Source organism: Anabrus simplex, chromosome 1 (genome assembly GCF_040414725.1).
Source record: "Anabrus simplex isolate iqAnaSimp1 chromosome 1, ASM4041472v1, whole genome shotgun sequence".
NCBI lineage: Eukaryota > Metazoa > Arthropoda > Insecta > Orthoptera > Tettigoniidae > Anabrus > Anabrus simplex.
The window spans coordinates 382,835,733-382,863,224 of record NC_090265.1 but is presented as its reverse complement, the minus strand read 5'-3'; the positions used below and the strand labels follow the sequence as shown (position 1 = coordinate 382,863,224).

The 27,492-nt window shown below is 42.0% G+C and overlaps 1 protein-coding gene across 9 annotated transcripts in view; it reads right to left on the bottom strand.

Annotated features, from left to right (window-relative positions):
- LOC136856813 (putative fatty acyl-CoA reductase CG5065) overlaps positions 1-27,492 on the bottom strand; it is a 619,576-nt gene that overhangs the window by 111,674 nt on the left and 480,410 nt on the right. For all 9 annotated transcript variants that reach the window (XM_068224968.1, XM_067134943.2, XM_067134938.2 and 6 more), the window contains one exon: positions 14,105-14,622. In XM_068224968.1, coding sequence (XP_068081069.1) covers positions 14,105-14,320 — 216 coding nt within the window. In that variant the 5' untranslated portion in view covers positions 14,321-14,622. The remainder of the gene's footprint in view (positions 1-14,104; positions 14,623-27,492) is intronic.

Sequence of the window (27,492 nt, the reverse complement as noted above, 5' to 3'; positions counted from 1 at the left end):
GAATATTTGAGCGCTGTCGCGGAAAGATCCGTTGATGGTAACCGCTGCAGAAGATGCAGTAAGACTGAAAATTTACCTCGCATCTTGGGTTCCTGTGCCTTCGGTGAAGCTCTTCGAAACACCATACATCACAACATCAGGTTGTTCATAACACAGTCGCTCCGTAAGAAAGGATTGCAAGTGCGTGACGAAGTCGATGGCATCGGAGTAAATAGCAGCATGAGGATAGAACCGATCACCATTAAAAGAAAAAAAAAAAAAAAGGTATTATCTATAAGAATAAAAGGAAGTGTCTGTCTGTGCGCGATGCCTAGCAAAATCTACAGCACGCAGAGATCTGAAATTTTGAACATAGATAGATGGAAGGGGGTCCGAATGCACCTCGAAACCGGAATTTTCATTTTCGTTGGTGAGTTATGAACGAAAAACCATCGGAAAACGTGAACTGGGATATGACAATCCAACCCCCCTGTGGGTGGGGGCGGTAGAATAACACCCACGGTATTCCCTGCCTGTCGTAAGAGGCGACTAAAAGGGGCCTCAGGGGCTCTGAACTTTGGAGCGTGGGTTGGCAACCACGGGGCCCTTAGCTGAGTCCTGGCATTGCTTCCACTTACTTGTGCCAGGCTCCTCACTTTCATCTATCCTATCCGACCTCTCTTGGTCAACTCTTGTTCCTTTCCGACCCCGACGCTATTAGGTTTGCGAGGGCTAGGGAGTCTTTCATTTTTACGACCTTCGTGGCCCTTCTCTTCCTTTGGCCGACATCTTCATTTTTCGAAGTGTCGGATCCCTTCCAATTTTCCCTCTGATTAGTGTTAGATAGAGGATGGTTGCCTAGTTGTACTTCCTCTTAAAACAATAATCACCACCACTATGACAATCCAACGTGCTGTCACCAAGATTATATGCAGAGAGTCACTGTCGCTAGGCAACGTACATAAGGTAGGTAGAGAACACAATTTAAGGAGCCATTTTACGTCCATGGCGTAGGAAGCCGTTTTTTGTCTTATATGGCGTGAGGGAATATGACGCTGTTGATGGTGATTCGTCCGTCGGATGGGGACGTAAAGTCTTGAGCTATTCGAGAGAAGTGGTCTATGTGCCGGCACCGGGTTTTATCCTCTTCATTCTTACTATCATATATCATGTCATTCATTTCATCTCACTAACTCATCTGATTAGGTTGACGTCATGAAAGATATCCGGTCGTAAAAACTCGCTACGAAGATTCATTTCACTTCATACCCAAACCGTGTAGAGAAAGGGGACATGGGTTGGACATGTATGCATTTAGAGGAAATACGGTATGCGCCAAAATATACAGTACTCATTTTCGCGCAGTGCGCATGCGCACGTTTGAACGTCTGCGTGTTGTTACATCGCCATGATGAATTGAAGAGTGGAAATGTCAAACGTTCTAAGTTCCATTTTCTAAATTTTACAGGAGAAGGAAAAAACTGGCTATCTCTGTTTGCATTTAATTTATTACATCAAAAATACGTATGTAGGCAGGTTCCTACTACAGAATTCTTTTGTATTAGAAAACATTGCCAAAAATACAGTGGTTTAGAAGAAACAAAGCAATAACAACAAGAACGTTCTATGTGCCACATGATGATCGAGTCAGTTACAAGTGCCATTCAACCTGTTGTTACACTTTATTTAAGGTTTTAGAAGGATATTATAACAGCAATAACATAAATGATTAGTAGGAACATATATAATTGTATTATACACAAAATACTGCTTCTTATTAAGGAGAAAAGTACAAAAATGTATTTTATTTATGAAAAAATGCCTATAAATCTTCACATTCTCTCCTGACAACTGACAGTGATCTGTATTAAACCTAACAAGTACGTTCCTTGTTCACTTTCACTCTTTAATCCATGGTAATCATTGAAAAGTTTCAGCTTCCATTGAAAGGGTAGATCTGCACAATTGTAACTGCACCTACAGGACACCTAAAGTAATTTGCACATAAAATTCCTTTATTGTTGAAGTAGCGTTAAATAGTACGCTAGGACAGATAATACATAAAATATTGATCAGAGAATTTAAAGTTTATTCTTGATATCCATTTCAGTTAAAATAACACAACATTTTCATTATTGTCCTGTATAGTTGATAAGGATTACTAACCTCATTCGTGGGCAGTTGTTTATTTGGAACAACAGCCTTTGTATTTCTCTCATAACATTTTCCCGATATTCGTTTCTTCGCTTGTTCTCTTTTCCAGTTATGTTTTATCTTTTCCGATCTCAACTTTTCTCCTTCCATTATAAACAATGTTTTATTCCATTTACTAAGGTAGTTTCTAACCACATACCATTTCCCACTCTCAACACACAGTAACAAAACACTCGTAAAAAGAAGCATGGCACTTGCACTGCCTTCGTGATGTCCAGGCCGTACTGTAACGAGCGCGGGAAAGCAATCAGCTGATCGTTAGGGGGGAAGTTTAGCACTTGAGTTAGTAGAGTTAAACATAGATTTTCGCAGTTTTATTTAAATTTTTAACGATGGCCGCGTCTTCACTCAGATATATGTGAGAATGAGTCGTCATCGACTGCATTATTAAGTGGAAAGTCGTTAATTAGTGAAGAAAACTTAGTGTGAGCGTGTATTTATGTGAAGCTATAGGTTAAGAAGATCGTTCTTCAGTGTTTTAATTTTGTAGTTTGTGTAAAGTTATATTTATAGTGTAAAATTAATTGAGTTAGTGCATTCTGTGTTTTATTATTAACCACGAATTGTATATACTTAAATTAAGATGATCAGTGAGGGAAATCACCATGCCTAAGAGTTGCTGTGTGCCTGGCTGCAAAGCCAATTATAAACAAGGAGAGTACACTCCGGTATTAGTGTTTCCTTCTGATGAAGAACGAGTTAAGTTATGGAAGAAGGCTATTCCCAGGGAGAATTTAATAGTTAATCACAACACAGTTATGTGAAAACACATCCTGAGAGAAATAAGAGTGTCCCGTCCAGATGGTGAGTTAATTTATTTTTATTATGCCATAAACATGGGTAACATTAGGTAGGCCCTATATTTTTTTGTAATCAGACCTACGGCTTATCTGAATTTGGTGTATTTGAAAATGCAAGTCTTATTTATGAGTATCACCGAGCTCGATAGCTGCAGTCGCTTAACTGCGGCGAGTATCCAGTATTCGGGAGACAGTGGGTTCGAACCCCACTGTCGGCAGCCCTGAAGATGGTTTTCCGTGGTTTCCCATTTTCACGCCAGGCAAATGCTGGGGTTCTACCTTAATTAAGGCCATGGCCGCTTCCTTCCCATTCCTAGACCTTTCCTGTCCCATCCTCACCGTAAGACCTATCTGTGTCAGTGCGACGAAAAGCAAACAGAAAAAAATATGAGTATCAAACAGCAGTGTGATTTATGTAAATCTTATCTTCTGACAGATTCAGATCTTATTTATGAATTGCCTCCAGAAGTAAGATATCTGAATTTCCTAAATCGAGGGTGCTTAAAGTATCCATCAGACATGTCAACAGAACTTGGAATTGAAGTGTACAAAGTATTTTGTGTGTTGGTGTCAGATATATATATATACATATACCATCTTATATATATGGTATTTCTAAATTCAGACGATCCTAAGTGTGTCACAAAATCCCGAGCTTTGGAGTCAATGCAGTTGGCTGATTCCCTAGTCATTTGTGACTTCTTCTTCTTTAAGACGCCGTCTCCGAGCGGAGGTTGGCGATCCACGTAACTAGCTCTGATCTTGACAGCGCAGAATAGAATGCCATTTCTGAAGTACAGCAGTGCCATCTTCGAAGGTCTTTCAGCCATGAATTTCTTCTTCTCCCAACAGATCTCTTCCCCTGTATCTTCCCTTCGATAATAAGCTGTAATAACTGATACCTCTCACCTCTCATGATATGTCCTAGATATTGCGTTTTTCTCTGTTTTATGGTGAGCAGTAGTTCTTTTTGCTTTTTCATCCGACGAAGTACCTCGGCATTTGAGATTTTCATTACCCAGGATATCCGCAAGAGACGGCGATACAGGAACATTTCGAAGGTATCAATACGTTTTTCTATGATTGAATCCAGAGTCCAGCTTTCACATCCATATAGGAGAACAGAAAATATATAGCAGCGGATCATACGAATTCGTAGTTGGAGACTGAGATCTGACCTCACAAAGAATTTCTTCATGGTAATGAATTGTTTCCTGGCCTGCTTAATTCTACATATTATCTCCCGTTTGGAGTTACATTGGTCATTTGTGACTGCGGGAAGAAATTGGAAGACCTGGCCGGACAGTGTAGGCCTATATATATATTTGGGTGAATATATTTTTAAAATGCCTTTGCTGGCAAGACCTAGTGTTTACAGTGCACTATGTCTTCTGGTATGGGCTAGAGCAATTTTGTTAGTTTCATTGATCTGACCCTGTCTTATCCTTGGCTTTGACAATATGAAAGTGACTGAGGTATGAGCGATGCTAGTAATGCCATTCCTTGTGCAGCCAGTCCCTGCTATGAATGCTGTGAAAACGTTACTCATAGGGTCGGTTGGTGCATGCATTTCAGTGGGCTTGGCAGACTGATATAGAATAGCAACTTCTGGCTCGGTGATGAAAGCAACGGGAAACTACATCACTCCTCATTTCCCTAGTACGCCTCTTCAGTGATGCCTAGGCCATCTATGACAGCTGATGGCAGAGCTGTTGAGGATCCAACCAGCCTTAGGGCTGAAGACTGAACATACATACATACACATATTTTTAAATAACTTTTCAAAAATTCACACCGACTTGTGTATTCAACAAAGTGCTTCAAAGAGAGCAGACCTACTCCATACTGGTGTAACTTCCTGTAAGAGGTCCAGGAAAGCTGCAGTGTTCATGGAGTGGAAACAGTGAGGTACAGAAATAATTTATATTTGTAATAAATAGTAATGGTAATTGGCTGCATGTTTTCTGTCAGTGTGTATGATGTGAATGTTCCAGTTGACCAGAAAATGGATAAAATCGCAAAAATATGTCTCAAAGTGTTAGGCTGTACTCACGCAAACGAACGTATATACGCGAGAAATAGAACGTTACGGAGAAGGATATGCATTGTATGTCAGAATTGACAAATGTTTGAGGATAGATTTTGGTTTTATAAGGTGTTAACAGTTCTTTAAGTAATTTAAACGAGTGTGTTATTCAAGCGGAGCGTATGCGTATCGCCTTCAAGTCGCCCCCCCCCCCCCCAAAGCGTGACATCATCCGAGGTACAGTACGGCCTGGACATTACGAAGGCAGTGGCACTTGGAACAAGAGATGCAGCACAGCTTGGCTCTTAGAACAGCGCTATCTGTTACAGATTCTTTGAACTACTTACTCCGTGTATTGGCTCTTGGAACCCGGCTAGCAGGGGCGTATTCTCCTTGAATGCAAGGCATTCATTGCATGCGTTATGATAACACAAAGAACTGTCTGATGTACGATTTTAGGTTGTTTCAAGTCGAATATTAACGATTTCATCTCTCAGAAGTTCAAAAGGTCCGCGCAACTGTACTGGTTCCGTTGCTTGACTACGTGTGGTGCTGGTGTAGTCTCGCCGTCTACACCACTCTAGGAAGAGACAGCGAATGGACGAGTTCAGGAAGAAAGGCATTCAATCTTAAAATTGCATTCGGTGGCAGACGTAGTTCTGAAACCCTCCGAACGATGTCGCTGCAATTGAAACTTGGTCAGAATTTGTCACCCTATATCCGTGCTACCCTCTGCCATCTGTTAGCAACTTGGAGAAAGTCGGCATCTTTACAGCGAACGGGACCCACAGATTACCCCCCAGCGATAACCCACCGTGACGAAACTGACCAATGCCACTGGGGTGACTTACCTCCAGTGCTTGAGTTGTGGCTAACTAGTGAGTTAATTCATTGTATTTTCGGTGTTTTATTATATCTTGCGCAGATGTGGTATTAACGATGGATGAGTCTAAAACGGATATAATTGTAAATCAGTTTGAAAAGCCATTTACTGGCCGTTCGTTTGATGAAAAGATTCAAATAGTTAAAGCCGGGAGACCTCAACCTTCCCTCGTAAATTTCTTCCTCTTCTTCTTCTTAATCTGCTTACCCTCCAGGGTTGGCTTTTCCCTCGGACTCAGTGAGGGATCCCTCCTCTACCTCCTCAAGGGCAGTGTACTGGAGCTTCAGACTCTGGGTCGGGGGATACAACTGGGGAGGATGACCAGTACCTCGCCTCACCTGCTATGCTGAACAGGGGCCTTGCGGGGGATGGGAAGATTGGAAGGGATAGACAAGGAAGAGGGAAGGAAGCGGCCGTGGCCTGAAGTTAGGTACCATCCCGGCATTTTCCTGGAGGAGAAGTGGGAAACCACAGAAAACCACTTCGAGGATGGCTGAGGTGGGAATCGAACCCACCTCTACTCAGTTGACCTCCCGAGGCTGAGTGGTCTCCGTTCCAGCCCTCGTACCACTTTTCAAATTTCGTGGCAGAGCCGAGAATCGAACCTGGGCCTCCGGGGGTGGCAGCTAATTACACTAACCACTATACCACAGAGGCGGACCCTCGTAAATTTAAAAACAGAAAACAAGAATTGTGTACGCACGTTCAATCCAGAAACTTACAGTAAAACTGTTTGGCTCGAGTTCACCTACATGTAATTAGGGTGAGTAGAATTGAAATTTACTTAATACGTTGTGTTAACTGCATGGTTACTAGTTGCATGCCTCAGTGGAGATTCCAGGATACGCCACTGCCGGCTAGGTATATGCTCCAGGGCACACAGATACCTACTTGTGAAATAAAACTTTTTTTTTTTTTAACTGGCACTTAGAACGTTTGACATTTCCACTCTTCAGTTGTTAGTTGTGTAAAGAACGTTGCGCTCTGTGATTGGAAGTGGCAATGGGTCTCGCGACGGAGGAAAAGGTGTTTATAGTGGAGTATTATTTTCGCTCGTACAGAAACGGTTATCAAGGTGGGCCGAGTTTAAAGTTAGTGACGGAACAATATCGTGAACACTTCAACAAGCCAGCACCTAGCAACACAGTTATGCTACCTATTGTTAAAATTGTTTGTCGTACCAGTAGTGTATTGTGTCAACGCAAGAGAATCAGAGTCCTGCGGAGCGGCCCAACCCATGAGCTGCTTCGGTGATAAACGGCAATGGGCTTTCCAAAGCTCGAACATACGAAGCCCGTGACGTCATCGCACGGGCCGGGCTGGGCAGCGCTATGTCGTGCGTACGCGGTGAGCCAAGGGCAGCGCTGTGGTAGTACTATGGGCTGACTGCGTGTTAGCGGAGTGTGTTGTCTTACGTTCGAGTGGAGACGATCAGGTCTGCTGTGCTTTTCTGTTTGACTTCGCCCGTCTATCCTGTTATTGGAAATGAGTGCGGAGTGTGGTTCCAAACGAAAAGAAACCGTGGCAAGAAAACGTGAAGTGAAAGAAAAACTAGAAACCGGACAATACAAGACTTCTGAACCGGACCCTAACCTTAGAAGTCGTATTTGGTCGGTATTCAAGCCTGTTGTTGACAGTGATGGAAGAGACGTTAATTTTGTGTGCTGCACGATCTGCGGTGAACTGTATGTACACACTAAAGGGTTGACAGGCACGTCACACATTTCCCGTCATCCGTGTGTATCTAACAACAAATCATCTCCCGTAAAAGAACATCGTCTTCCTAAACCTGCCCAGGACTTGATTGTTGCTAAATGTGTTGCTTTGTGTGCTCGAGACTTAAGGTCGTATGAGACAGTCGGAGGTGATGGCTTTCTGGATCTCGCTCAGACATTGGTTGACACTGGATCGGTGTATGGAAAGGTATCCGTAACAGATATCATACCTCATCCAACAACCGTCTCCCGACACATAGCAGAAAGTGCTAAACGTCTACGGGATTCAATTATGCCGGAGGTACTCGACCTTATAAGTAGAAGGGAATGCGCAGCCACCACAGATATGTGGACATGTAGCACAAAAAGGAACCATTACTTAACGTGCACGATTTCTTATTTTGTTCAATGGGAACTCAAGTCTCGTGTCTTGTTCACGACCAGGTTTCCAGACGAGCCTAAAACAGGTGATAATATTAAAAGAGAATTGGTGAGACGATTTAGGGTCCTAGGTGTCACCGAGACCGTTCTTAAAGACGTGCCTTTTACAACTGATCAGGGTGCCAACATAATTGCCGCACTGCGTGATTATACGAGGCTGAATTGCGCCTGTCATATGCTCAATACGGTGCTACGAAATGCGTTCAATCCTCAGTTTATATCAGTTCGTTGCCCTCACATTGATACCCTTATGTCTGCGACGAAAGGACTTGTTACATACGTAAAACAAAGTGGCCTATTGAACGCTCTTGAAAAATCATTGCAACAATCCAACGACACTCGCTGGAACACTCGTTTAACTATGCTAGAATCTGTGCAATGTCAGTATTCGGCTTTATGGGAAAAACTAGCTGAAAAAGGACAGACAAATCATATGGATGGAATCGATATCAAGCTGTTGAACGACGTGATCGCACTCCTTCAGGTATGTATTTTGTTATGTAGCCTTCTACATTTTTTTGATTTGCCATTAGTAATACCGGGCAGTTTAAATTGTTTCCATTTGGTGAATTTATTACACATCTTATGTAAGCCTATTTTACAGCCCTTCAAGGAAGCATCAAAAGAATTGGAATGCGAGAAGTCACCCACACTGCACCTTGTCTTACCATGGAAAATGACGCTCCTACAGCATCTGACTCAGGAACCTAATACCGGGGAGGCTTCTGAAATAGAACTTTTGCGGAACCACATCAAATTGTATATGGAAGAGAAGTTCATCATTCACAAGTACCATAAGGTAGCAACGTTTCTGTGGGCACCATTTCGCCATCTGAAAATGATGCCTGACAATGAAAGGTGTGATGTAACAGCGGAGGTAAGGCACGTGATGCACTAATTTGAATATTAACCTATGTGTTCTTCAGGATAGTAGTTTGTTCAAAAATCAGATGTGTAAGTACTTTCTTTGATTCTAACTAATTCCACATTTCTTGCGTGCAAATAGCGTAAGAGTTGATACAATACGTACCAATTCCTACACCTTCTCACCTACTAGCAGCCACTGTTTGCGTAATATTTTTACCTCATACAACGCCCTCTGATGCCGACTTACCGAGCTCGATAGCTGCAGTCGCTTAAGTGCGGCCAGTATCCAGTAATCGGGAGATAGTGGGTTCGAGTCCCACTGTCGGCAGCCCTGAATATGGTTTTCCGTGGTTTCCCATTTTCACACCAGGCAAATGTACCTTAATTAAGGCCACGCCCGCTTCCTTCCGATTCCTAGGCCTTTCCTATCCCATCGTCACCATAAGACCTATCTGTGTCGGTGCGACGTAAAGCAAATGGTAAAAACAAAACGAGATGCCGACTTATATAGCGACTTATTTGATTTTTCTCTTCCTTTTTTTAGGTAAAAAGCCTTATGATGGACGAGACGTTCATGAATGACGACCATTCTAATCTTCCGGGGTCATCAAACTCCACGACTATGCCACAACCTGCCAAAGTAATGAAGTTTGCTTCGTGGGCTGACGTTGATGATGGTCCTACTCCAACAGATGAGCTGGAAAGATATTTAAGGCAAAATTGTGGAATGGAAGAAGATATAGCATCCTACTGGAGAACAAATGGACAAAACTATCCGAAACTTCACCAGATCGCTAAAAAGGTATTATGTATACAAGCGTCAAGTTCAGCTTCAGAGAGGAATTTCAGTTCAGCGGGCTTCATTCTCAACGCACGACGGTCTCATCTACACCCCGACAATGTTGATGCCCTCCTTTTCATTCACAGCAATTCCGCCACCAATTATCAGTGACCAATAAACTACTCACACTAATTAAAAGTAATGTTCAGGTTTGTTTTTGTCGTTGGCATATTGCACGTCATTTCAGTTTGTATTGTAGTATAAGTTACACGCAAATGAGGCCCCATGCTTCGTGTTATTTAGATTCATTTTCAGTTAACTTGTTATCAATTGCAGATGAATATTAGTTTAAAATAAAGGTTGTGTTTGTTTTCAATTATTATTATTATTATTATTATTATTATTATTATTATTATTATTATTATTATTATAGTGCAGGAGAAATATCTACCGTTTAATTTCAAAATGCGATTAGCCTACTTTGCAATATGTTAGTAGCGTACGGAATTCGTACAGTGAATGATCCGCATAGTAGCGTGACGTGAACATTTCGTTGTGCACAGCGCACATGTTATTGTGGAGAACTACTCAAGGTTATTCCCTGGAGCCCGCCCAGTGCGGTGGACTGCGGTGGGCCGTATAAGCCCAGTGCTGTGGGCCAGTACGCTGCCGCGTCAGAAAGAGAAAGGCACTGCACGGGCTGGGCTGCCGGAGCCCGTGGGTTCGAAGTGCTGCGCGGTGGGTCTGGCTGCAGGAGTCTGGGTCTGGTAGGCCAGTAACTGTGTGCACAAATGAAAATCATGGACGTGTCCTCAATCAGGTGTTGCAGTCTACAAAGCGAAGTGTTCGGCGAACAGCCCTGAAATTAAACATCTGCCCTACGTCACTTCGACGATTGTTTAAATATATAGGTGGATTTCCGTACCGAATACAGGTTGGGCAGCGATTGACGGAGCGCGATAGGCATGTCAGGGTGGAATATTGTGCACGAATTTTGGCCATAATGTAAGAGGATCCAGATTTCTTGTTCAACGTATGGTTCTCCGACGAAAGTCACATTCACTTAGACGGTTTTATCAATCACCAAACAGCTCGCTTTCTTGGTTTCGAGAGGCCAGACCGCTACATACAGTAGTGTGCGTGTGACGATTTAGTGTGCAGTGTCAGGAAACGGTGTGCTACGTCCGTATTTTATAGAGAATTATGATGGTGCACCTCTTACTGTTAACCAGGAACGCTAAAGGAACATGGTGATCAGGCCATTTATTCAGGATCTAAGAAGAAGGTTTTGTCGTGCCAGGAACATGCAGATGAATAGACAGTGGTTCCAACAAGACGGGGCGACCTGCCACACCGCTCGACAGAATATGGCTATGCTGCAAGAAACCTTTCCAGGACGAGTAATTTCCCCTACCCATCACATTCCCCCGACCTCACGCCACCTGATGTTTACGTGTGGGGAATGTTAAAGGAGACAATTTTCAATTATCCAGATCCACCCAAAACTGTGCTTGCATTATGTCAGAAGATCGTCTCGTTCTTTGGGACTCTGCAGCAACCTATGTCCCAGAATATGTTGGAAAACCTGCGTGATCGTTATGAACACTGCCTACAGTGCAATGGAGCACTTTTGAACATTTACACTATCCTCAATAAGTAAGATATGGCAATAAGACTAACATAATTTCCAATACTGTATATTTTGGCGCATACTGTACATAGGACACAAGATAGACGATTTTAAGTCCGTGGAATAGGAAGCCATTTTCCTTCGGTCCATGATGTCTGTCTGTCTGTGTGTATGTGTGCGATGCCCAGACAAATCTACGGCAAACAAATATCTGAAATATTTGTCATAGGTGGGCACATGTTTTCACCTAAGACGCATGGCTGTGTCTAAGAGCAATTCTTGCACCAAGACAAGAAGCTGTCAACGTCATCAATAAGCAACACTCACAAGAATTATCCGGTTACCATCTTTTCTTTCAACTAACTCAATCTCATGTTTTATTATTTCATTCAGAGAAAACATAGGCTATAGTAAAGAAGATTAGATTATAGTAAACACGCACAGATCTGAAATTTTTAACATTCGTGGCCACAGCACTTCACCAATTACGCATGACTATGTCAAAGAGCAATTCTTGCTCCAAGAAGTGAAGCTGTCAACGTCATCAACAAGCAACTTAGACGGTGGATTAAGCTGTGATGCAGAGTCGGTTTCGACGGTCATGTACTATAGTATACAGGGTCAGGGAAAACTGAGGAACTAACGAGTACAGTTGTAAAGCTAACACTAGCACTAACTGAAACAACATGTCCAGGGGATTCTTTGTCCACAAGAAGACTGCATTCTGAAAGGCATGAAGATGTACGGTGTAAGTAATAATTTGTTTCGCCACCTATGAGTTAACAGCGCATTGAAAACGAAAATCTAGAGTCGTTTGAAGTATAACCTACGACACACTAAAAGAAAACTTACGCATATTACGTCGGTGAAAAGGATACCAGCCTGGAGGTGAGTACAGCACAGAAATAGAGGATCTTATCTTCAGCTGCGTATCAAGTGTATAATTAGAAGAATTATTTAAAACTAGCATTTGTACCAGTTCTTTGCACGGGAATTTGCACTAGATTACATGTTTCCTTCAGGAATTTATGCGAAATAACATGGCTCTATTCACACTTTTTTTAAAATTTGCTTTACGTCGCACCGACACAGATAGGCCTTATGGCGACGATGGGATAGGAAAGGCCTACGAGTGGGAAGGAAGCGGCCGTGTCCTTAATTAAGGTACAGCCCCAGCATTTGCCTGGTGTGAATATGGGAAACCACGGAAAACAATCTTCATGGCTGCCAAGAGTGGGATTCGAACCCACTATCTCCCGGATGCAAGCTCACAGCCGCGCGCTCCTAACCACACGACTAACTCGCGCGGTATTCACACGGTTGCACATTGTATCTCTGACCGCTGGCGTGGCGCTCTGACGTTGCTGATACCCCCCTTAATATCTGCCTTATCGAAAATATTAAAATGGCTTTTATAGTTTCCCCCGTTACCCACCTTGACGTGAGATGCACGACATGTCCCACAGGACTTGGACTAAAAATCCAATTTTTCGTAATCTGCGTTATCCTTCTTGCCATAAATACGTACATGTACGAGTATGTTCAGTCTTCAACCCTAAGGCTGGTTGGATCCTCAACAGCTCTGCAATCAGCTGTCATAGACGGTCTAGGCATCACGGAAGTGGCGTTCTAGGGAAATGAGGAGTGAGGTAGTTTCCTGTTTTCCTCACCGAGCCAGAATTTGCTATTACATATCAGTCTGTCAAGCCCACTGAAATGCATGCACCATCCGACCCTATGAGCAACATTTCCACACCATTCATAGCAGGGACTGGTTGCAGAAGGAATAGCATTACCAGCATCGCTCATACGTACATGGCATAAAGGAACGGAAATAACATATTCTTAAACGTTTGTTATATACAGTATTTGAGAGACCTAATATAAACGAAAATATTTGAGAATAATCTTCCTATAAATACCAACTCCACGTGATTACTGTGATATCATATGCATCTGATAATCCTGAAGGAGTAGATTCCAAATACACAGTTCGGTTGAAGTAAGTCTAGCTGTTTTCCACTTTTAGGAACAAACAGACAGACAGACAGACAGACAGACAGACAGACAGACAGACAGACAGACAGACAGACAGACAGACAGACACACAGACAGACAAAAGAGATACCAAAAGGAAAAGTTCTACTTCGTGTTTCCTGGGTGTTCAGTTACATTAGGCGGGTTTAATTTTCAACCCGAACGAAATATTTTGCATCCTTTAATTTTCTACTGTTATGGATCCTTCAAAATAACATAGGTCTGCAAGGGTGTCCGTCACTGGCTGCAGAGAACGAAGCCCGTAGGAAATAGTAATTTTCTTCTCGTCATTTGAAGGGTAAGCGAAATTATGTACATAACAAAAATTATTCAGAATGAAGGGGCGTTTCAAATATAGTCTACAGATTTTACATATAATCAATAGTAGAAGAGAAAATAAAAATAAAAAAACTCTTCTGGTCTTCCTATAAACCCCCAGTCTACACAGTAATTTTTAAATTATATGCATATTGAAACCTGAGTAACTCAAATATTAAGCTTGGTCGAGATATAACCAATAGTGTAAGAGCCGTTTATCCGTGATGGTGCAACAAACAAACAAGAAAGCTAAAAACTAGATATGATCTTGAGTTGATCTAAAACGGATAAATATATTAAAATATGGCGAAATAAATGACATTACAGACAGCGGACCCCCTACAACTTTATTTATAAGACTAGCTGATGTACCCGTGCTTCTAAACGTTATACAGAATTCCACATCGACTTACCGGAGCATTGATGAGCTCGGCGAGACGGGCTGCTACATCTTGACCCTTCTTGGGCCTCATCAACAGGTAGATGTTCTTGATACCAGGGCACGACCATAGTAACTTCTCCACCAGCACCTTGCCCATGAAGCCCGTGCCGCCCGTCACAAATACGGAGCGGTCGTGGAAGAAATGGGCCACAGACACATAGTCGTAAGGTCCCGAGTGTGTCGCCATATTGACAGAAGACAAGTCGGTTTAATGAGTTGGCAACTACTGATACATGGCGCTGGTGAACGCCGCGATGTCACTTGCGCAAAGGCGTAAGTCTCAATAGTAAACAATTCGTTGTAACGACTAAACACATTCCTTACAAATTACAAACAACTCGAATCACTCTCCGAACTGAACATTAAATGTGCGGTTCCGAAGTTAATACTGCTACTGTAGCGTTACCAAGTGAACTCCAGTAAATTACTGGCCGACGAAGATCTGAATCTTCATCTTGCTGGATAATTCCCTTGCCACTTCAGATACACCTGCAACAAGGAGAAAATTAAATATAAGTCATACACTGGACGGAAACAATGCTACCACATACACACACATGCACATTACCCGTAAGAACCACCATAGTTCCCGAGGGAGAACAAAGGGAAAAACAGATATAAATACATGTCTGTCTATACTACTGTACAGTGAATTCCATTCAGGAACAGTTACAATATTAGATATCAGACATCATTAGTAAAATGTTAAATAACAGGAATAAATCATGACTGACTTCCCATTACAAGATCAGAAGTAGTTTAGTAAGAACTGTGAATGATTTTGAATTGGCAGTGGACGTCAGGGCACTTGATATATATATATATATATACTTTTTTTTACAATTTGCTTTACGTCGCTCCGACACAGAAATGTCTTATGGCGACGAAATATATTCCAGGATATATGATATATGATGAACACAATTATGAATATTTGAAGACGAAGAACACCAAGATACCAGATAACAGGTTAGCGAAGGTGGTTAGGTTCTTTTCAGTTGATTTACTGGCACGTTAAACTCCTTTCAGAGTAAAACTCCAGCATCCTGGATATCTTAAGACAATGAACATTTGGCAGAAATATGAATAAATTTTTATTGTTATCAAATTAAGACTTTGCTGAAGGTCGCAGGTAGAGCTACAGAAGTTTTTGAGATAAATTTTCGCTGCCCTTTATCTGTAAGGAAATCGATATTATTAAGGGTGTTCAAATGTGACAGCTCCGTGTAGTTTGCCTCTGGAACGTTACTGTGAGGCAAAAATTCGAATATTCTGGAGTCTCTTAAAATCTATAAATTATTATTATTATTATTATTATTATTATTATTATTATTATTACTGAACCACGGTTCTTTCTGGACTGTACCACGATAGTAAATACTGTAGGTAAACATTTCATTTATTTATTTATTTATTTATTTATTTATTTATTTGAAGTATAGTCTCAAGATTATAACAGCACGATCCGCTGGCAACACGCAGCCCGCAAGCTATAGGTTGGTCGGACATGCACATCAAGTTCCTTCGTAACTGACCTCTTTCTCCCTCTTTAGTAAACAAGAACCATTGACGTCATATAGGAAAGGCACTCACACTGTGCTACTTTAGATTTTGTTACCGTTACATTTTGGAGGGTAAGGTCATCTTCGATCAGACATGCGAGAGGAGATATACATTTATTTTGTGCCGAATAATACCGAGCAAGTGGCCGCGAGGCTTGGGTCACGTACTTATCAGCTTGCATTCGGGAGATAGTAGGTTCGAACCCCACTGTCGGCAGCCCTGAAGATGGTTTCCTGTGGTCTCCCATTTTCACACCAGGAAAATGCTGGGGCTGTACCCTGATTGAGGCCACGGTCGCTTCCTTCCCACTCCTAACCCTTTCCTATCCCATCGTCGCCATAAGACTGATCTGTGCCGGTGTGACGTAAAGCAAATCGTAAAATAATAATAATAATAATAATAATAATAATAATAAGAAGAAGAAGAAGAAGAAGAAGAAGAATAACAGTAATAATATTGTGTCGAATAATGGTAAATGTTTACCGTTCCTTGAATTCCGATTGGGTTCCAAGAGAAGCTGGAGTACCCGAATTTTGATCTCGAAAGACGCTCTTTAACGTGCAGTTAATACTACCGATGCGAGACTTTCGCATCTAGGCACTTTGAAGAGTCAATTGATTACGCCATAAGTTAATGTTACTTATTGGTTTTGCATCCCACTAACTACTTTTACGGCTTTCAGAGACGCCAAGGTACCGGAATTTTGTCCCGCAGAAATTCCGTAACGTCAAAAAGAGTACTATACGCAAATGGCAATAACGGCAGGGGAAATTACTGTCTGTAACTCACGTCGTTAATCCATGGATTTGGAAGTGCCAGCCTCATCATCGGTGAATTCTTCACTATTGCAGTTAACAAATAGGGAGTGGTGGTGATTATTGTTTTAAGAGGAAGTACAACTAGGCAACCATCCTCTATATAACACTAATCAGAGTGAAAAAATGGAAGGGGTCCGACACTTCGAAAAATGAAGGTATCGGGCAAAGGAAGACAAGGGCCACGAAGGGCGTGAAAATGAAAGACTCCCTAGCCCTCGCAAACCTAATAGCGTCGGGGTCGGAAAAGAACAAGAGTTGACCAAGGGAGGTCGGATAGGATAGATGAAAGTGAGGAGCCTGGCACAAGTAAGTGGAAGCAATGCCAGGACTCAACGAAGGGCCCCGTGGTCGCCAACCCACGCTCCAAAGTTCAGAGCCCCTGGGGCCCCTTTCAGTCGCCTCTTACGACAGGCAGGAGATACCGTGGGTGTTATTCTACCACCCCCACCCACAGGGAGATAACAAATAGGGAGTGACGGATGCTTTCCATGGTCAATCTTCGTCTGTTGTCCCTCAACAGAACTTTGTGGTGTGAAAAGCTCCGTTCTACATCGCATGAAGTGACAGAAGCGTTCAAAAACGCTGCTAACTATTTTGTAGATAATGATTGTTCTGTTCGTGTTGTGGGTGCTTTGTCCTCTAGAACATCTAAAATTTCAGGTAGTACATTATACCCAGGATTTTTAGAGAGAACGTTTGTTACTTTCTGTTTCACTCTTTCTCGTACAACCCCTGGAACGGCTTTTAAAGTGGACGCGGTTCTGTCAAAGTTTGCAAATGACTGCTGTAAAGGAATCCCAACTGCTTCCAATGACGTAATAGCTTCGGGAACACAATGAAAATGAGCTGTTATAAAAACAAGGTTACTTTCTAATTCTTTGTTTGACAATGTTTGCTGAGCCAGCTCAATAGATGGTGCTTCATTAGGATCTAATGCTTTTACAACTTCTGATTTTCGGTAAATGTTCAGAATAATAGAGCGCAGCCTCCAGCCATGATCCCCAGTGCGTTAAAATAGGTTGTGGTACTAAAGGAGTATCAGGTGCTATTGTTCTGAATATCTGAACCCGTGATGGAGCTTTTACAAATATTTTCTTAACAGACAACACTAACTTGTCCGCTAATGAGTAACATGAACGAATAGTCTCTGCTATGCGATGAAGTCTATGTGTGAGACATGTTAAGTGAATTAAACTAGGGAAAATATATTTTAACGTTGTCCCCGATTTAGGGCCGGTTCTACCATCTGCTGGTAAAGTGTCTGTCAGCTGCCCGGGAGGTAAACTACCTTGAGGTGTAAATCGGCTGGTAGTTTGGCTTGCGTCCAACCACCTCCGCGCAAGCGCTAGATAGCTATCCGGAGCTAGACACCGATATACGAAGTTCGCTAGACTGATTTTCAGCGACTTCTCGCTCTCGAGTGTGGTGCTATCTATCGTCAGATGCATGAAACTCATTTCGATTGTCTTATTTCCCTGTGCTTGCGTTTGCTGGTTATCATCAAAAAGCCTAATAAGGGGAGTCTTAAGAGTTATGGACAACGATGTATAGATTTCGTGATTTTAATCTATGATCTTCAATATCAATACCTAAATAGGATTAAAATCTCGAGATTACATTTTCTTACGCCCGTTATAACCTGTCATGTAAGGCAGCGTTTCTGAAAAGTATTCTCGTAGAAGATTGGTCAAGTCGCTCGCTCCGTATTAGAAGGTACGCAGGTTTTCATCGTATTTCTAATTTGCATTTTAAAATGTATTTTCGTTCCCTGCCGTTGTTCTTAACTCTCTTTTACGCGCTTCCATATACGTAGGTCTATATACACACACATCTTCTTTACGGACTTATTGCCTTTGAGCATTCTGTCTGCAGGCTTCTGTGAATTAAGTATCTCCACGATGCTCTATTTGCAACTAGTTCTGCGACCTCGTTTAGTTCCACATGCTTCCATTTATTGATGAAGCATTTCATTCTAATGTTTAACTTTATGAAGATAAAGTTGGAAGGTACTCTAAATGTAAATACCGGGCGAGTTGGCCGTGCGCGTAGAGGCGCGCGGCTGTGAGCTTGCATCCGGGAGATAGTAGGTTCGAATCCCACTATCGGCAGCCCTGAAGATGGTTTTCCGTGGTTTCCCATTTTAACACCGGGCAAATGCTGGGGCTGTACCTTAATTAAGACCACGGCCGCTTCCTTCCAACTCCTAGGCCTTTCCCATCCCATCGTCGCCATAAGACCTATCTGTGTCGGTGCGACGTAAAGCCCATAGCAAAAATGTAAAGAACTAATCGGGATAAATATCCATTCATAGGAAGAGTAATTCGGGAATGGAATAGTTTCCAATTACTTCGAAATAATTTACAAGAAGGCTATCTAAACAACTAATAGGGAATCTGCTACCTGGGCGACAGTCCTATGAGCTATTAATCATAACATCACTTTCTATAAGTAGCATAGTAGACATAATATTGTGATAAAATATTTCAATGAAATATATTATTAACAAAATAACGTGTGAAATCGGCTGGTACTTTGGCTTGCGTCCAACCACCTCCGCGCAAGCGCTAGGTAGCTATCCGGAGCTAGACACCGATATACGAAGTTGGCTAGACTGATTTTCAGGGACTTCTCGCTACAGATTAACACAACGCTAATAATGGAAATAAAAAAGATTCGTCATAATAAAGATTCGAACCTGCATACCTCGTATTACGAGGTGAGCGTGTTAGCCATTACGCTACGAGAACACTCGAATAGTTAGGATACATACCGTACATTAACTTATACCTCGTGTCTGAAAACTGAAAAAGTAGAAAATTAAAGCCCATTTGAAATGATTTCCAAATAGATTTTGATTTTATATCCTCTTAAAGTTTCTTTACGAAAGCTTGACTTATAAAATGTGTTCCCTAAGCTACCGATGCGAGAGGCTGGTGTGACCGTTGCAACACAAGGGGAGCATTAATGTTCAAGATCCTGCCATACAATATCGGCCACTGTTACAGTACCATGCTTTTTTTTCAGTATACCAAGCTAATTTAAGTTGCATGTCACCAGAAATACAGCTAATAATGTTCAACTCTCAAAACTTGCCCGTCAGGTAAAGTCTTATCGGGCCCTCGAAATGGCCGATAAATTACGCGCCGGGTAACTACGATTTATGCTGCCGATAGCGCTACCTGGCGGGGGGGGGGGGGGGGGGGGTCGAACGGAAACATCCTTTTTCGCGGAGGGCAAATTACGCGCTACTTTACCAGTAGGTGGTAGAACCGGCCCTTAATCAGCTGCGTCCGTTACCATAAGGAGTACATTGTTGTATTGAATACCATCAGGCGACAACAATTTCATTGAATCAATGACAAACTGAGTTACTGTTGTGTTGTTAGTGACCTCTAGCTGTCCTACATTAAGACGATATGGGGTAGTTGGCTGTTCTTTACTAAGGGCTCCAACTGCTACATTCGTTACGAAATGACCTTCAGAGTCAGTTGTTTCGTCAACACCAACCCACACACATTGCGTTCTAGACTTCTGAATATTGGACATTACTTTCTCGTAACTAAGGCTGACATAAGTTTTGCGAAAAGTGCTTTAATATGGAATATGTTCATTGGTGTATTTGTGAAGGAAATTTCTGAGTGTTGGACTGTTGAGCTAGAAAGGCTTGACAGAGGTCTGAGGAAAACTGTGTTAGTCTACCATCGAAACACTCTACAAGCTGATTTTGCATAGCAGAATTCGTATTATGTTTCCTAGTAACTGACTCCTTTCGTTTGGATGTGTTTATATGCTGCAATACTTGATACCATTCTCACTACCGGTACCTACTTTCTTCTCGCATGCCTTACAATACAGTATTCTAGGATCTGTAGAAATACATTTTTTTTTAAACCAAACCAAACCCCATGGCGCAATAGCCCCAAAGGGCCATGGCCTACCAAGCGACCGCTGCTCAGTCCGAAGGCCTGCAGATTAGGTGTCGTGTGGTCAGCACGACGGATCCTCTCTGCCGTTATTCTTGGCTTTCTAGATCGGGACCGCCATCTCACCGTCAGAGAGCTCCTAAATTGTAATCACGTAGGCTGAGTGGACTTCGAACCAGCCCTCACATGCAGGTAAAAATCCCTGTCCTGGCCAGTAATCGAACACGGGGCCTCCAAGTAAGAGGCACGCACGCTACCCCTACACCGCGGGGTCGGCAAATACATTCAGACGAAAACTTAATTTAGTTTTCGGCATGATGTACACTATGTGAATATTAAACAATGTATACACACACTGAACACTTAAGTCACATTCCACAAATCACACGTAACTGTTAAGACTGGGCTGAACAAAACATCCAATCAGCCGCAACCGAAGCTGCGCCACAAAAAAAAAAAAAAAAGAGTCGTAGGCCTATATCTTTTAGTGTCGGGAGTGTCCGAGGACAAGTTCGACTCGCCAGATGGAGGTCTTTTGAAAAGACTCCCGTAGGCGACCTGCGCGTCGTGATGAGGATGAAATGATGACGAAGACGACACTTACACCCAGTCCCCGTGCCAGAGAAATTAACCAATTAAGGTTAAAATTCCCGACCCTGCCGGGAATCGAACCCGGGAACCCTATGACTAAAGGCTAGCACGCTAACCATTTAGCCATGTAGCCGGATGCTGCACCACTACTATTGTAGAAGACCGATTTGCCACATGAAACCCTCACATTGTGATTCCCAACAGTGTTGGCAACTTCCATAAAGAGAAAGTCACTGTTCAGCCATGAAACTTTGGCTAAATCCCTATACCAACAACGATTTTATGTAGTAAAAGGTCTTCAAAAATTTGCTCGCTCCCTATGCAATCAGTGTTGAATATTCAATTTCTTGTAGCTTTCGGGTAGCTGGGATGATTTCTTTATACCATCAGAGGCAGTGTTAGAGTGGATGGAAAGGCTGGACATCCTTATATGAAATTGCTTTGTTATAATATATTCAAATGTATATATATATAGATGTTATGCCATACGCTAAGTAAATAATAAACTCGTCCGGCCCCGCGATGTAGCGGGCAACGCGTCCGCCTGTCACCCGGCGGCCCCGGGTTCGATTCCCGGCTGGGTCAGGGGTTTTAATTGTACATGATTAATATCTCTGGCCTGGGGACTGGGTGTTTGTGTCGTCCTTAATGTTCCTTTCCTCACATTCAATATTTTACACTTCCGCAATTTCCCAATACACGCAGGTTCATAACATATGGTGAAAAATAAGGACAAAAGATCAAAACCACTTGGTTTAGTATAAAATAGGCAAGACAGGCATCCCTGATTCCAAAACGTGTGTGGGGAAACACCGGGACTGCATCATAGGCACATGACAACCAGCTTCGCGTGTCTAGTACCGTTGGTGAGTCGTGCTTCCCTGCTCGCTATCCTACTATTTCGTACTGAAACCCATTTCCACTCCTTCATCCTGTGTAGCTGAATGCTAATTTCTTATCTGAATGACCCCTCTTATGTAGAAATCATCATTGTTATCAATCATATTCCTTGCACACGCGGAACATACTGGATTACACATAAGTAGAAAATACCAGGGCATGCATTTATAAGCATAGTAAAAATGATAATATCCTTTTAATATGCCATTGTTGGGCATAGCATAAAACTCAAAATATGATGCATCTAATTAAAAGAGACAACATAAGCCTTTTTTTTTTTTTGCTATTTGCTTTACGTCGCACCGACACAGATAGGCCTATGTCTTATGGCGACGATGGGATATGAAAGGCCTAGGAATTGGAAGGAAGCGGCCGTGGCCTTAATTAAGGTATAGCCCCGGCATTTTGCCTGGTGTGAAAATGGGAAACCACGGAAAGCCATCTTCAGGGCTGCCGACAGTGGGGCTCGAACCCACTATCTCCCGATTACTGGATACTGGCCGCACTTAAGCGACTGCAGCCATCGAGCTCGGTACATATGCCTTTTATGCACAATAAAAGTGGTCATATTCCTTTCAGATATCAGTGCTATTTCTTTTACATAAAAAATTTACCAGCATATTCATACAATGGTGAGAAGAAATATCTGCAAATGCCAACTTTCGACCCCTAGTGATGAGTATGTGAATATGATATTGGTGTACAGAAAACAAGTCTGAATGCATGAGAAGCACGAGGTATACCAAGGAATTATTTCCTTACAGATACGTTTCGAAGGGCTAAAAAAAAAAAAAACGGCGGCGTGAAACGATGTCCTTCGGAAGTGGCCTATTCGGGATGCGCTGGTGACGTCTGATGATAACGTGCATGATACAACTGAGAACAACCCGCACTCCAGCTCATGAACCACAACACGATCTGAACATCAGCCAGGCGTCTGTACTGCGCATATCGCATCGCAGTAAATTGTGTTCGTCGAATGTGATATGTGATCATAACTACCGGAACTATTAGTCTTATTATTGCGGCTCACAGCGGATGGAAATGAATGTACAAAAATATTTCACCCGAATCGGGTCTGGACCTCCGAACACTCCGCACGAAATTACCCGTTAACAATCGCGGCCACGGAGAAGTCGTTTGCAGCTGTTCTTATACCTTGAAAATTCAGTGTCAACGTACTTTCTGATCGACATGGAGGGTCCCTTTTATGGTCGTATGCGTTTATTCATTATTACGTCCTAATTACAGGTTTGTCAGTAAACAAAGTACAAAATAGCTACATTTCGGTGCAATAACATTTGGAAAACTTATTTTCTTGTGTTATATTACGTGATAGTTTTACATGTTCTAAATTTGCCCTACCAAGAAAGAAAAGTGTATTTCTGTAGATCGATATACTCCTTAACTTAAAACAGGCAAATGATTCAGTGCTATTAACAACAAGCAATTCGAATCTTAAATTATGTAACAAACAGCAGCACAATAATACAGTGGTTTGTCAAGGTTCAGAAATGGAAACTGAGCCGAATACATCATAATTAATGACTGCAAATTATTGTATTACACCCGTACCAACCAAGATAAGTTTTCATCATTTTTTTCTCTTCTGAATCATGAACAAAATGATGGCAAAAATTCTCGAGACAATATCTACTTATTTCACTAAATTTGGCAAAGCAATGTATTTTAAGACCACAGAATTTGAATGTTTAAAAACAAATAATATAAGTGAGAAGGATGACTGATTTCGAGTTCCGATCTGGTTAGTTCTGCTTCATATACAATGGTAACGAACCTAAGAAAGAAAAAAAAAAAAACAGTAAATATTCTGTAGTCCCCTCCTCTGGTCAAAAATATCAGTAGAATGAAGATGAACATTGTGTAATCATTAATCAAACGTTACACCACTGCTATTTCTAGCGAAGTTTGTCGGCGCACGCCTTCTAAGCTCGGAGTTATATGGATCGAATCTCATCCCGTTTGTTAGGTATTTGAAGGTGCTTAAATTGGAGATACATTTGTCAGTAGGCCTATATTTACTAGCACCTTTAAAATATCTCTTCCTGACAATATTCCGGTTTTCTGACCTCTTAAGCAGAAGACAGAACACGGAGCATTACTGCACATCGCTTATGATTAATTTCAATACTGCGTATTGTTAATTCTTACGACTCAGGGACTGGATATATTTGTTTTCGTCTCCCGTCACATTTTTTTTTCATATACATAACACACTGCACTATACTACCAGCCACGAAAGAAGCACGCAATAATGAATACTTCCCTCTGCATTGCCTTGTCGTCAGGAAGGGCATCCGGTCGTAAAACTGGACCAAATTCGATTGCTCACTTCAAACTGGAGGAAATGCCAGGAATAATAACCAGAAGAAGAGAAAGAATATAACATGAATGATATTTCAAAAAATACATCTTTATAACCGAATGTTTCAAGTCCAAAGCTGTAAAAGACTACTACGAAGGTAGTAGCGTAGTAGCGGTGGCAACCCTGTTCAGAACACATCGATATGTAATCCAATGCGTAACTGTGGAAGTTGCGTCATGAAGAATACGAGTGCTGTGTGTGCACATTTTTCACACATATTCTAATGCTAGAAATATGTAGGCTTTTTATACAGACTCCTTCAAATACTCCTACCGTCACATAACTATATCTTAACTATTATGCTGCGGGACCTCAGTCCCTAAATACAAGCAGTCGTGAATATTACAATATCTGTTTTCTGGCAAACACAAATCCGAAAAAATGAACGAGTATCTGCTTCCAGGTCGAACGAGAAAGTCGTAATTAGGCGATTCGTGGTAAGAACTCAAGTAACAAAAGGTGGTGGTAGTTATGATTGTTTTATGAGCAAGTACAACTGGGCAGCCATCGTCTCTCATACTAACCAGGAGGAAAAAAGGAGGAGGGTCGACACTTGCAAGAATTAATTACAAACTTGCTTGACGTCGCACCGACTATGATGGCTACGATGGGAGAGGAGTGGAAAAGAAGCGGCCGTGGCCTTAATTAAGGTACAGCCCCAGCATTTGCCTGGTGTGAAAATGAGAAACTACGGAAAACCATCTTCAGGGCTGCCGACAGTGGGTTTCGAACCCACTACTCCCGAATGCAAGTTCACAGCTGCACACCCTCGGCCAACTCATTCGGTCAAAGAATTAATGCCAGCAAAAGAAAGGGAATGGTCTCTCAAAGGCCTCGCAAACTAATACTGTCGGGGCCGAAAAAGAGCAAGAGTTGACCAAGGGAAGTCGGATAGGAGAGATGAAAGAGAGACTATCCTGAATGTGATTTCTCCACGTGACTCGACAACAGATCGAGATGTAATTACGTGTGTCGATATCTGGATGTCATTATTCATAAGAAAATTACTAGTCCCTCAGATAGAGGAAAACAAGCATTTAAAGTACTTAAAAAGAAGTCCTATAAAATGCATGAATTATGCACGGTACAAAAAATTATTAATATAATAACCATCGTTGAAAGTCTAAATTTATAGAGCTCAAGTTTGAGGCACATCCGAAAAGAGGATAAGTTTTGACAAAAAGCTTTAGGTTTTCGACGACGAAAAGATAAGAGTTGGCTAGAACTGCGAAGATGGCGAAACTGGGTCCAACCATCGTCTTGGTCTCCCTCTACATATCTTATTCTCCGTGACCGAGCCCATTATTGTCCTAGGTAACATATCCTCCCCTATTCCCCTCTCATGACCCAACCACCGGCGCCGATATATGCGTACCGCTTCATCCATCGAGTTCATTCCTTTTTTCAAAATTGGCTTTACGTCGCACCGACACAGATAGGTCTTATTGCGACGATGAGACAGGAAACGGCTAGGAATCGAAAGGAATCGGCCGTGCCCTTAAGGTACAGCCCCAGCATTTTCGTGGTGTGAAAAATGGGAAACCACGGAAAACCATCTTCAGGGCTGCCGACAGTGGGGTTCGAACCCACTATCTCCCGAATACTGGATACTGGCCGCACTTAAGCGACTGAGTTCATTCCTAACTTAGCCTTTATCTCCTTACACCTGTCAATGTTCCCACCTGCTTGTATTAGCGATCATTCTTGCTACTCTCATGTCGGTTATTTTAACTTATGAATAAGATATCCTGAGTCCATCCAGCTTTCACCACACTCGTACAGAAAAGTTGGTCTGAAGACAGACGGGTGTAAAGATAGTTCCGGGAACTGACTTCTTTCTTACAGCACACTGTAGATGGCTACTGCGAGCTCACTACATTAGCTTTGCTGCACCTTGATGCAATCTCACTATACTACCATCTGGGAGAATACACATCCTAAATACTTGAAATTATCTACATATTCCAGTTATGTATTCCCAACCTGACATTTTATTCTCATAGGTTTCTTCCCTATCGACATCACTTTAGTCTTGGAACGTGTAATTTTCATATCATACTCAATGCACCTATTTTCAAGCTCCTGTTAGATTGCAGGCTTTCAGCACAGACTGCCATTTTTAAGACCAAGGCGTTGGGAGGTCGTGGGTTCGGATCCCACTAGTGTCGGGTTGGTCATTTTTGTTCTGTACTTGACATCTCTTCAATACGTACTGTATTACCTCATACGTTGAAAGTTTATTTCGAACACAAGGTGTGCATTACAAAATAAGTACTCAAAGTGATGGCTGTCGTGTTCAATATTGTAGTTCGACCAGGTAATGAGGACGGAACGTCCAAATAAACGTGCAAATAACGCATTCGAAAGACTGCTAGCAGTTTAACGTGGCAGGTAATATACTGATCGTAAACTATGGAAAAACACAGTTTAACGTGGAATCCGAACCACTGGCACTTTGCTTTTCATGTGGAAAATTACGCAAACGGAGCGCGGTCGTTTTACTGAGAAATTAGTTCAGCTGAGATCTTACTTTATTATCCGCTCAAGGTTTTAGGTAGAAATGTGGAATATATGGTCGACTTTTACACGTACTTCAATGCTTCACTAATTTACTATTAAACGATTGTTATTAAAACTGACGGAGCGATTATCAGCAGCATTGTTCACGATTACTTCGTGTATTCAAAGCAGTTGATCAAATGAATATGATGTAGGGCCTATTACGTGTGCGTCTGGAACGAAGCGTGAGATGATTTTCCCAGAAGTTGCTACAAAGTATCACTCCAGTGTGTGCTGTCTACACCGAAAACAGTGAGAATCCTCGGCGAGCTTATATCCTCGAAGAAATGAAACAAAAGCTCAGATAGGTTTACTCCTAAATACAAACGTGTAAGTTTCATGTGTTCTAAGAAGAAGAATTATTATAGGCTAGTCCACAAGATACTGGCCCTGTAAGAAAAATGGAAAACACAATTTTTGTAGCTAAGGAAGGTGCACAAAGACCTCGAAGGAGTGGGTCTCGAAGGAGTGGGTGTCGAAGAGTGAGAAATACAGCAAGGATCAGTCTTTAGGAAGGAAATTACGAGAATGAGAGCTTCACCCAAGAAACGACTTGCCACGTCACGAAACATTTAGGTGGAAGAGCGAGAAAGGAGATGACAAAGACTTAAAGGACTTT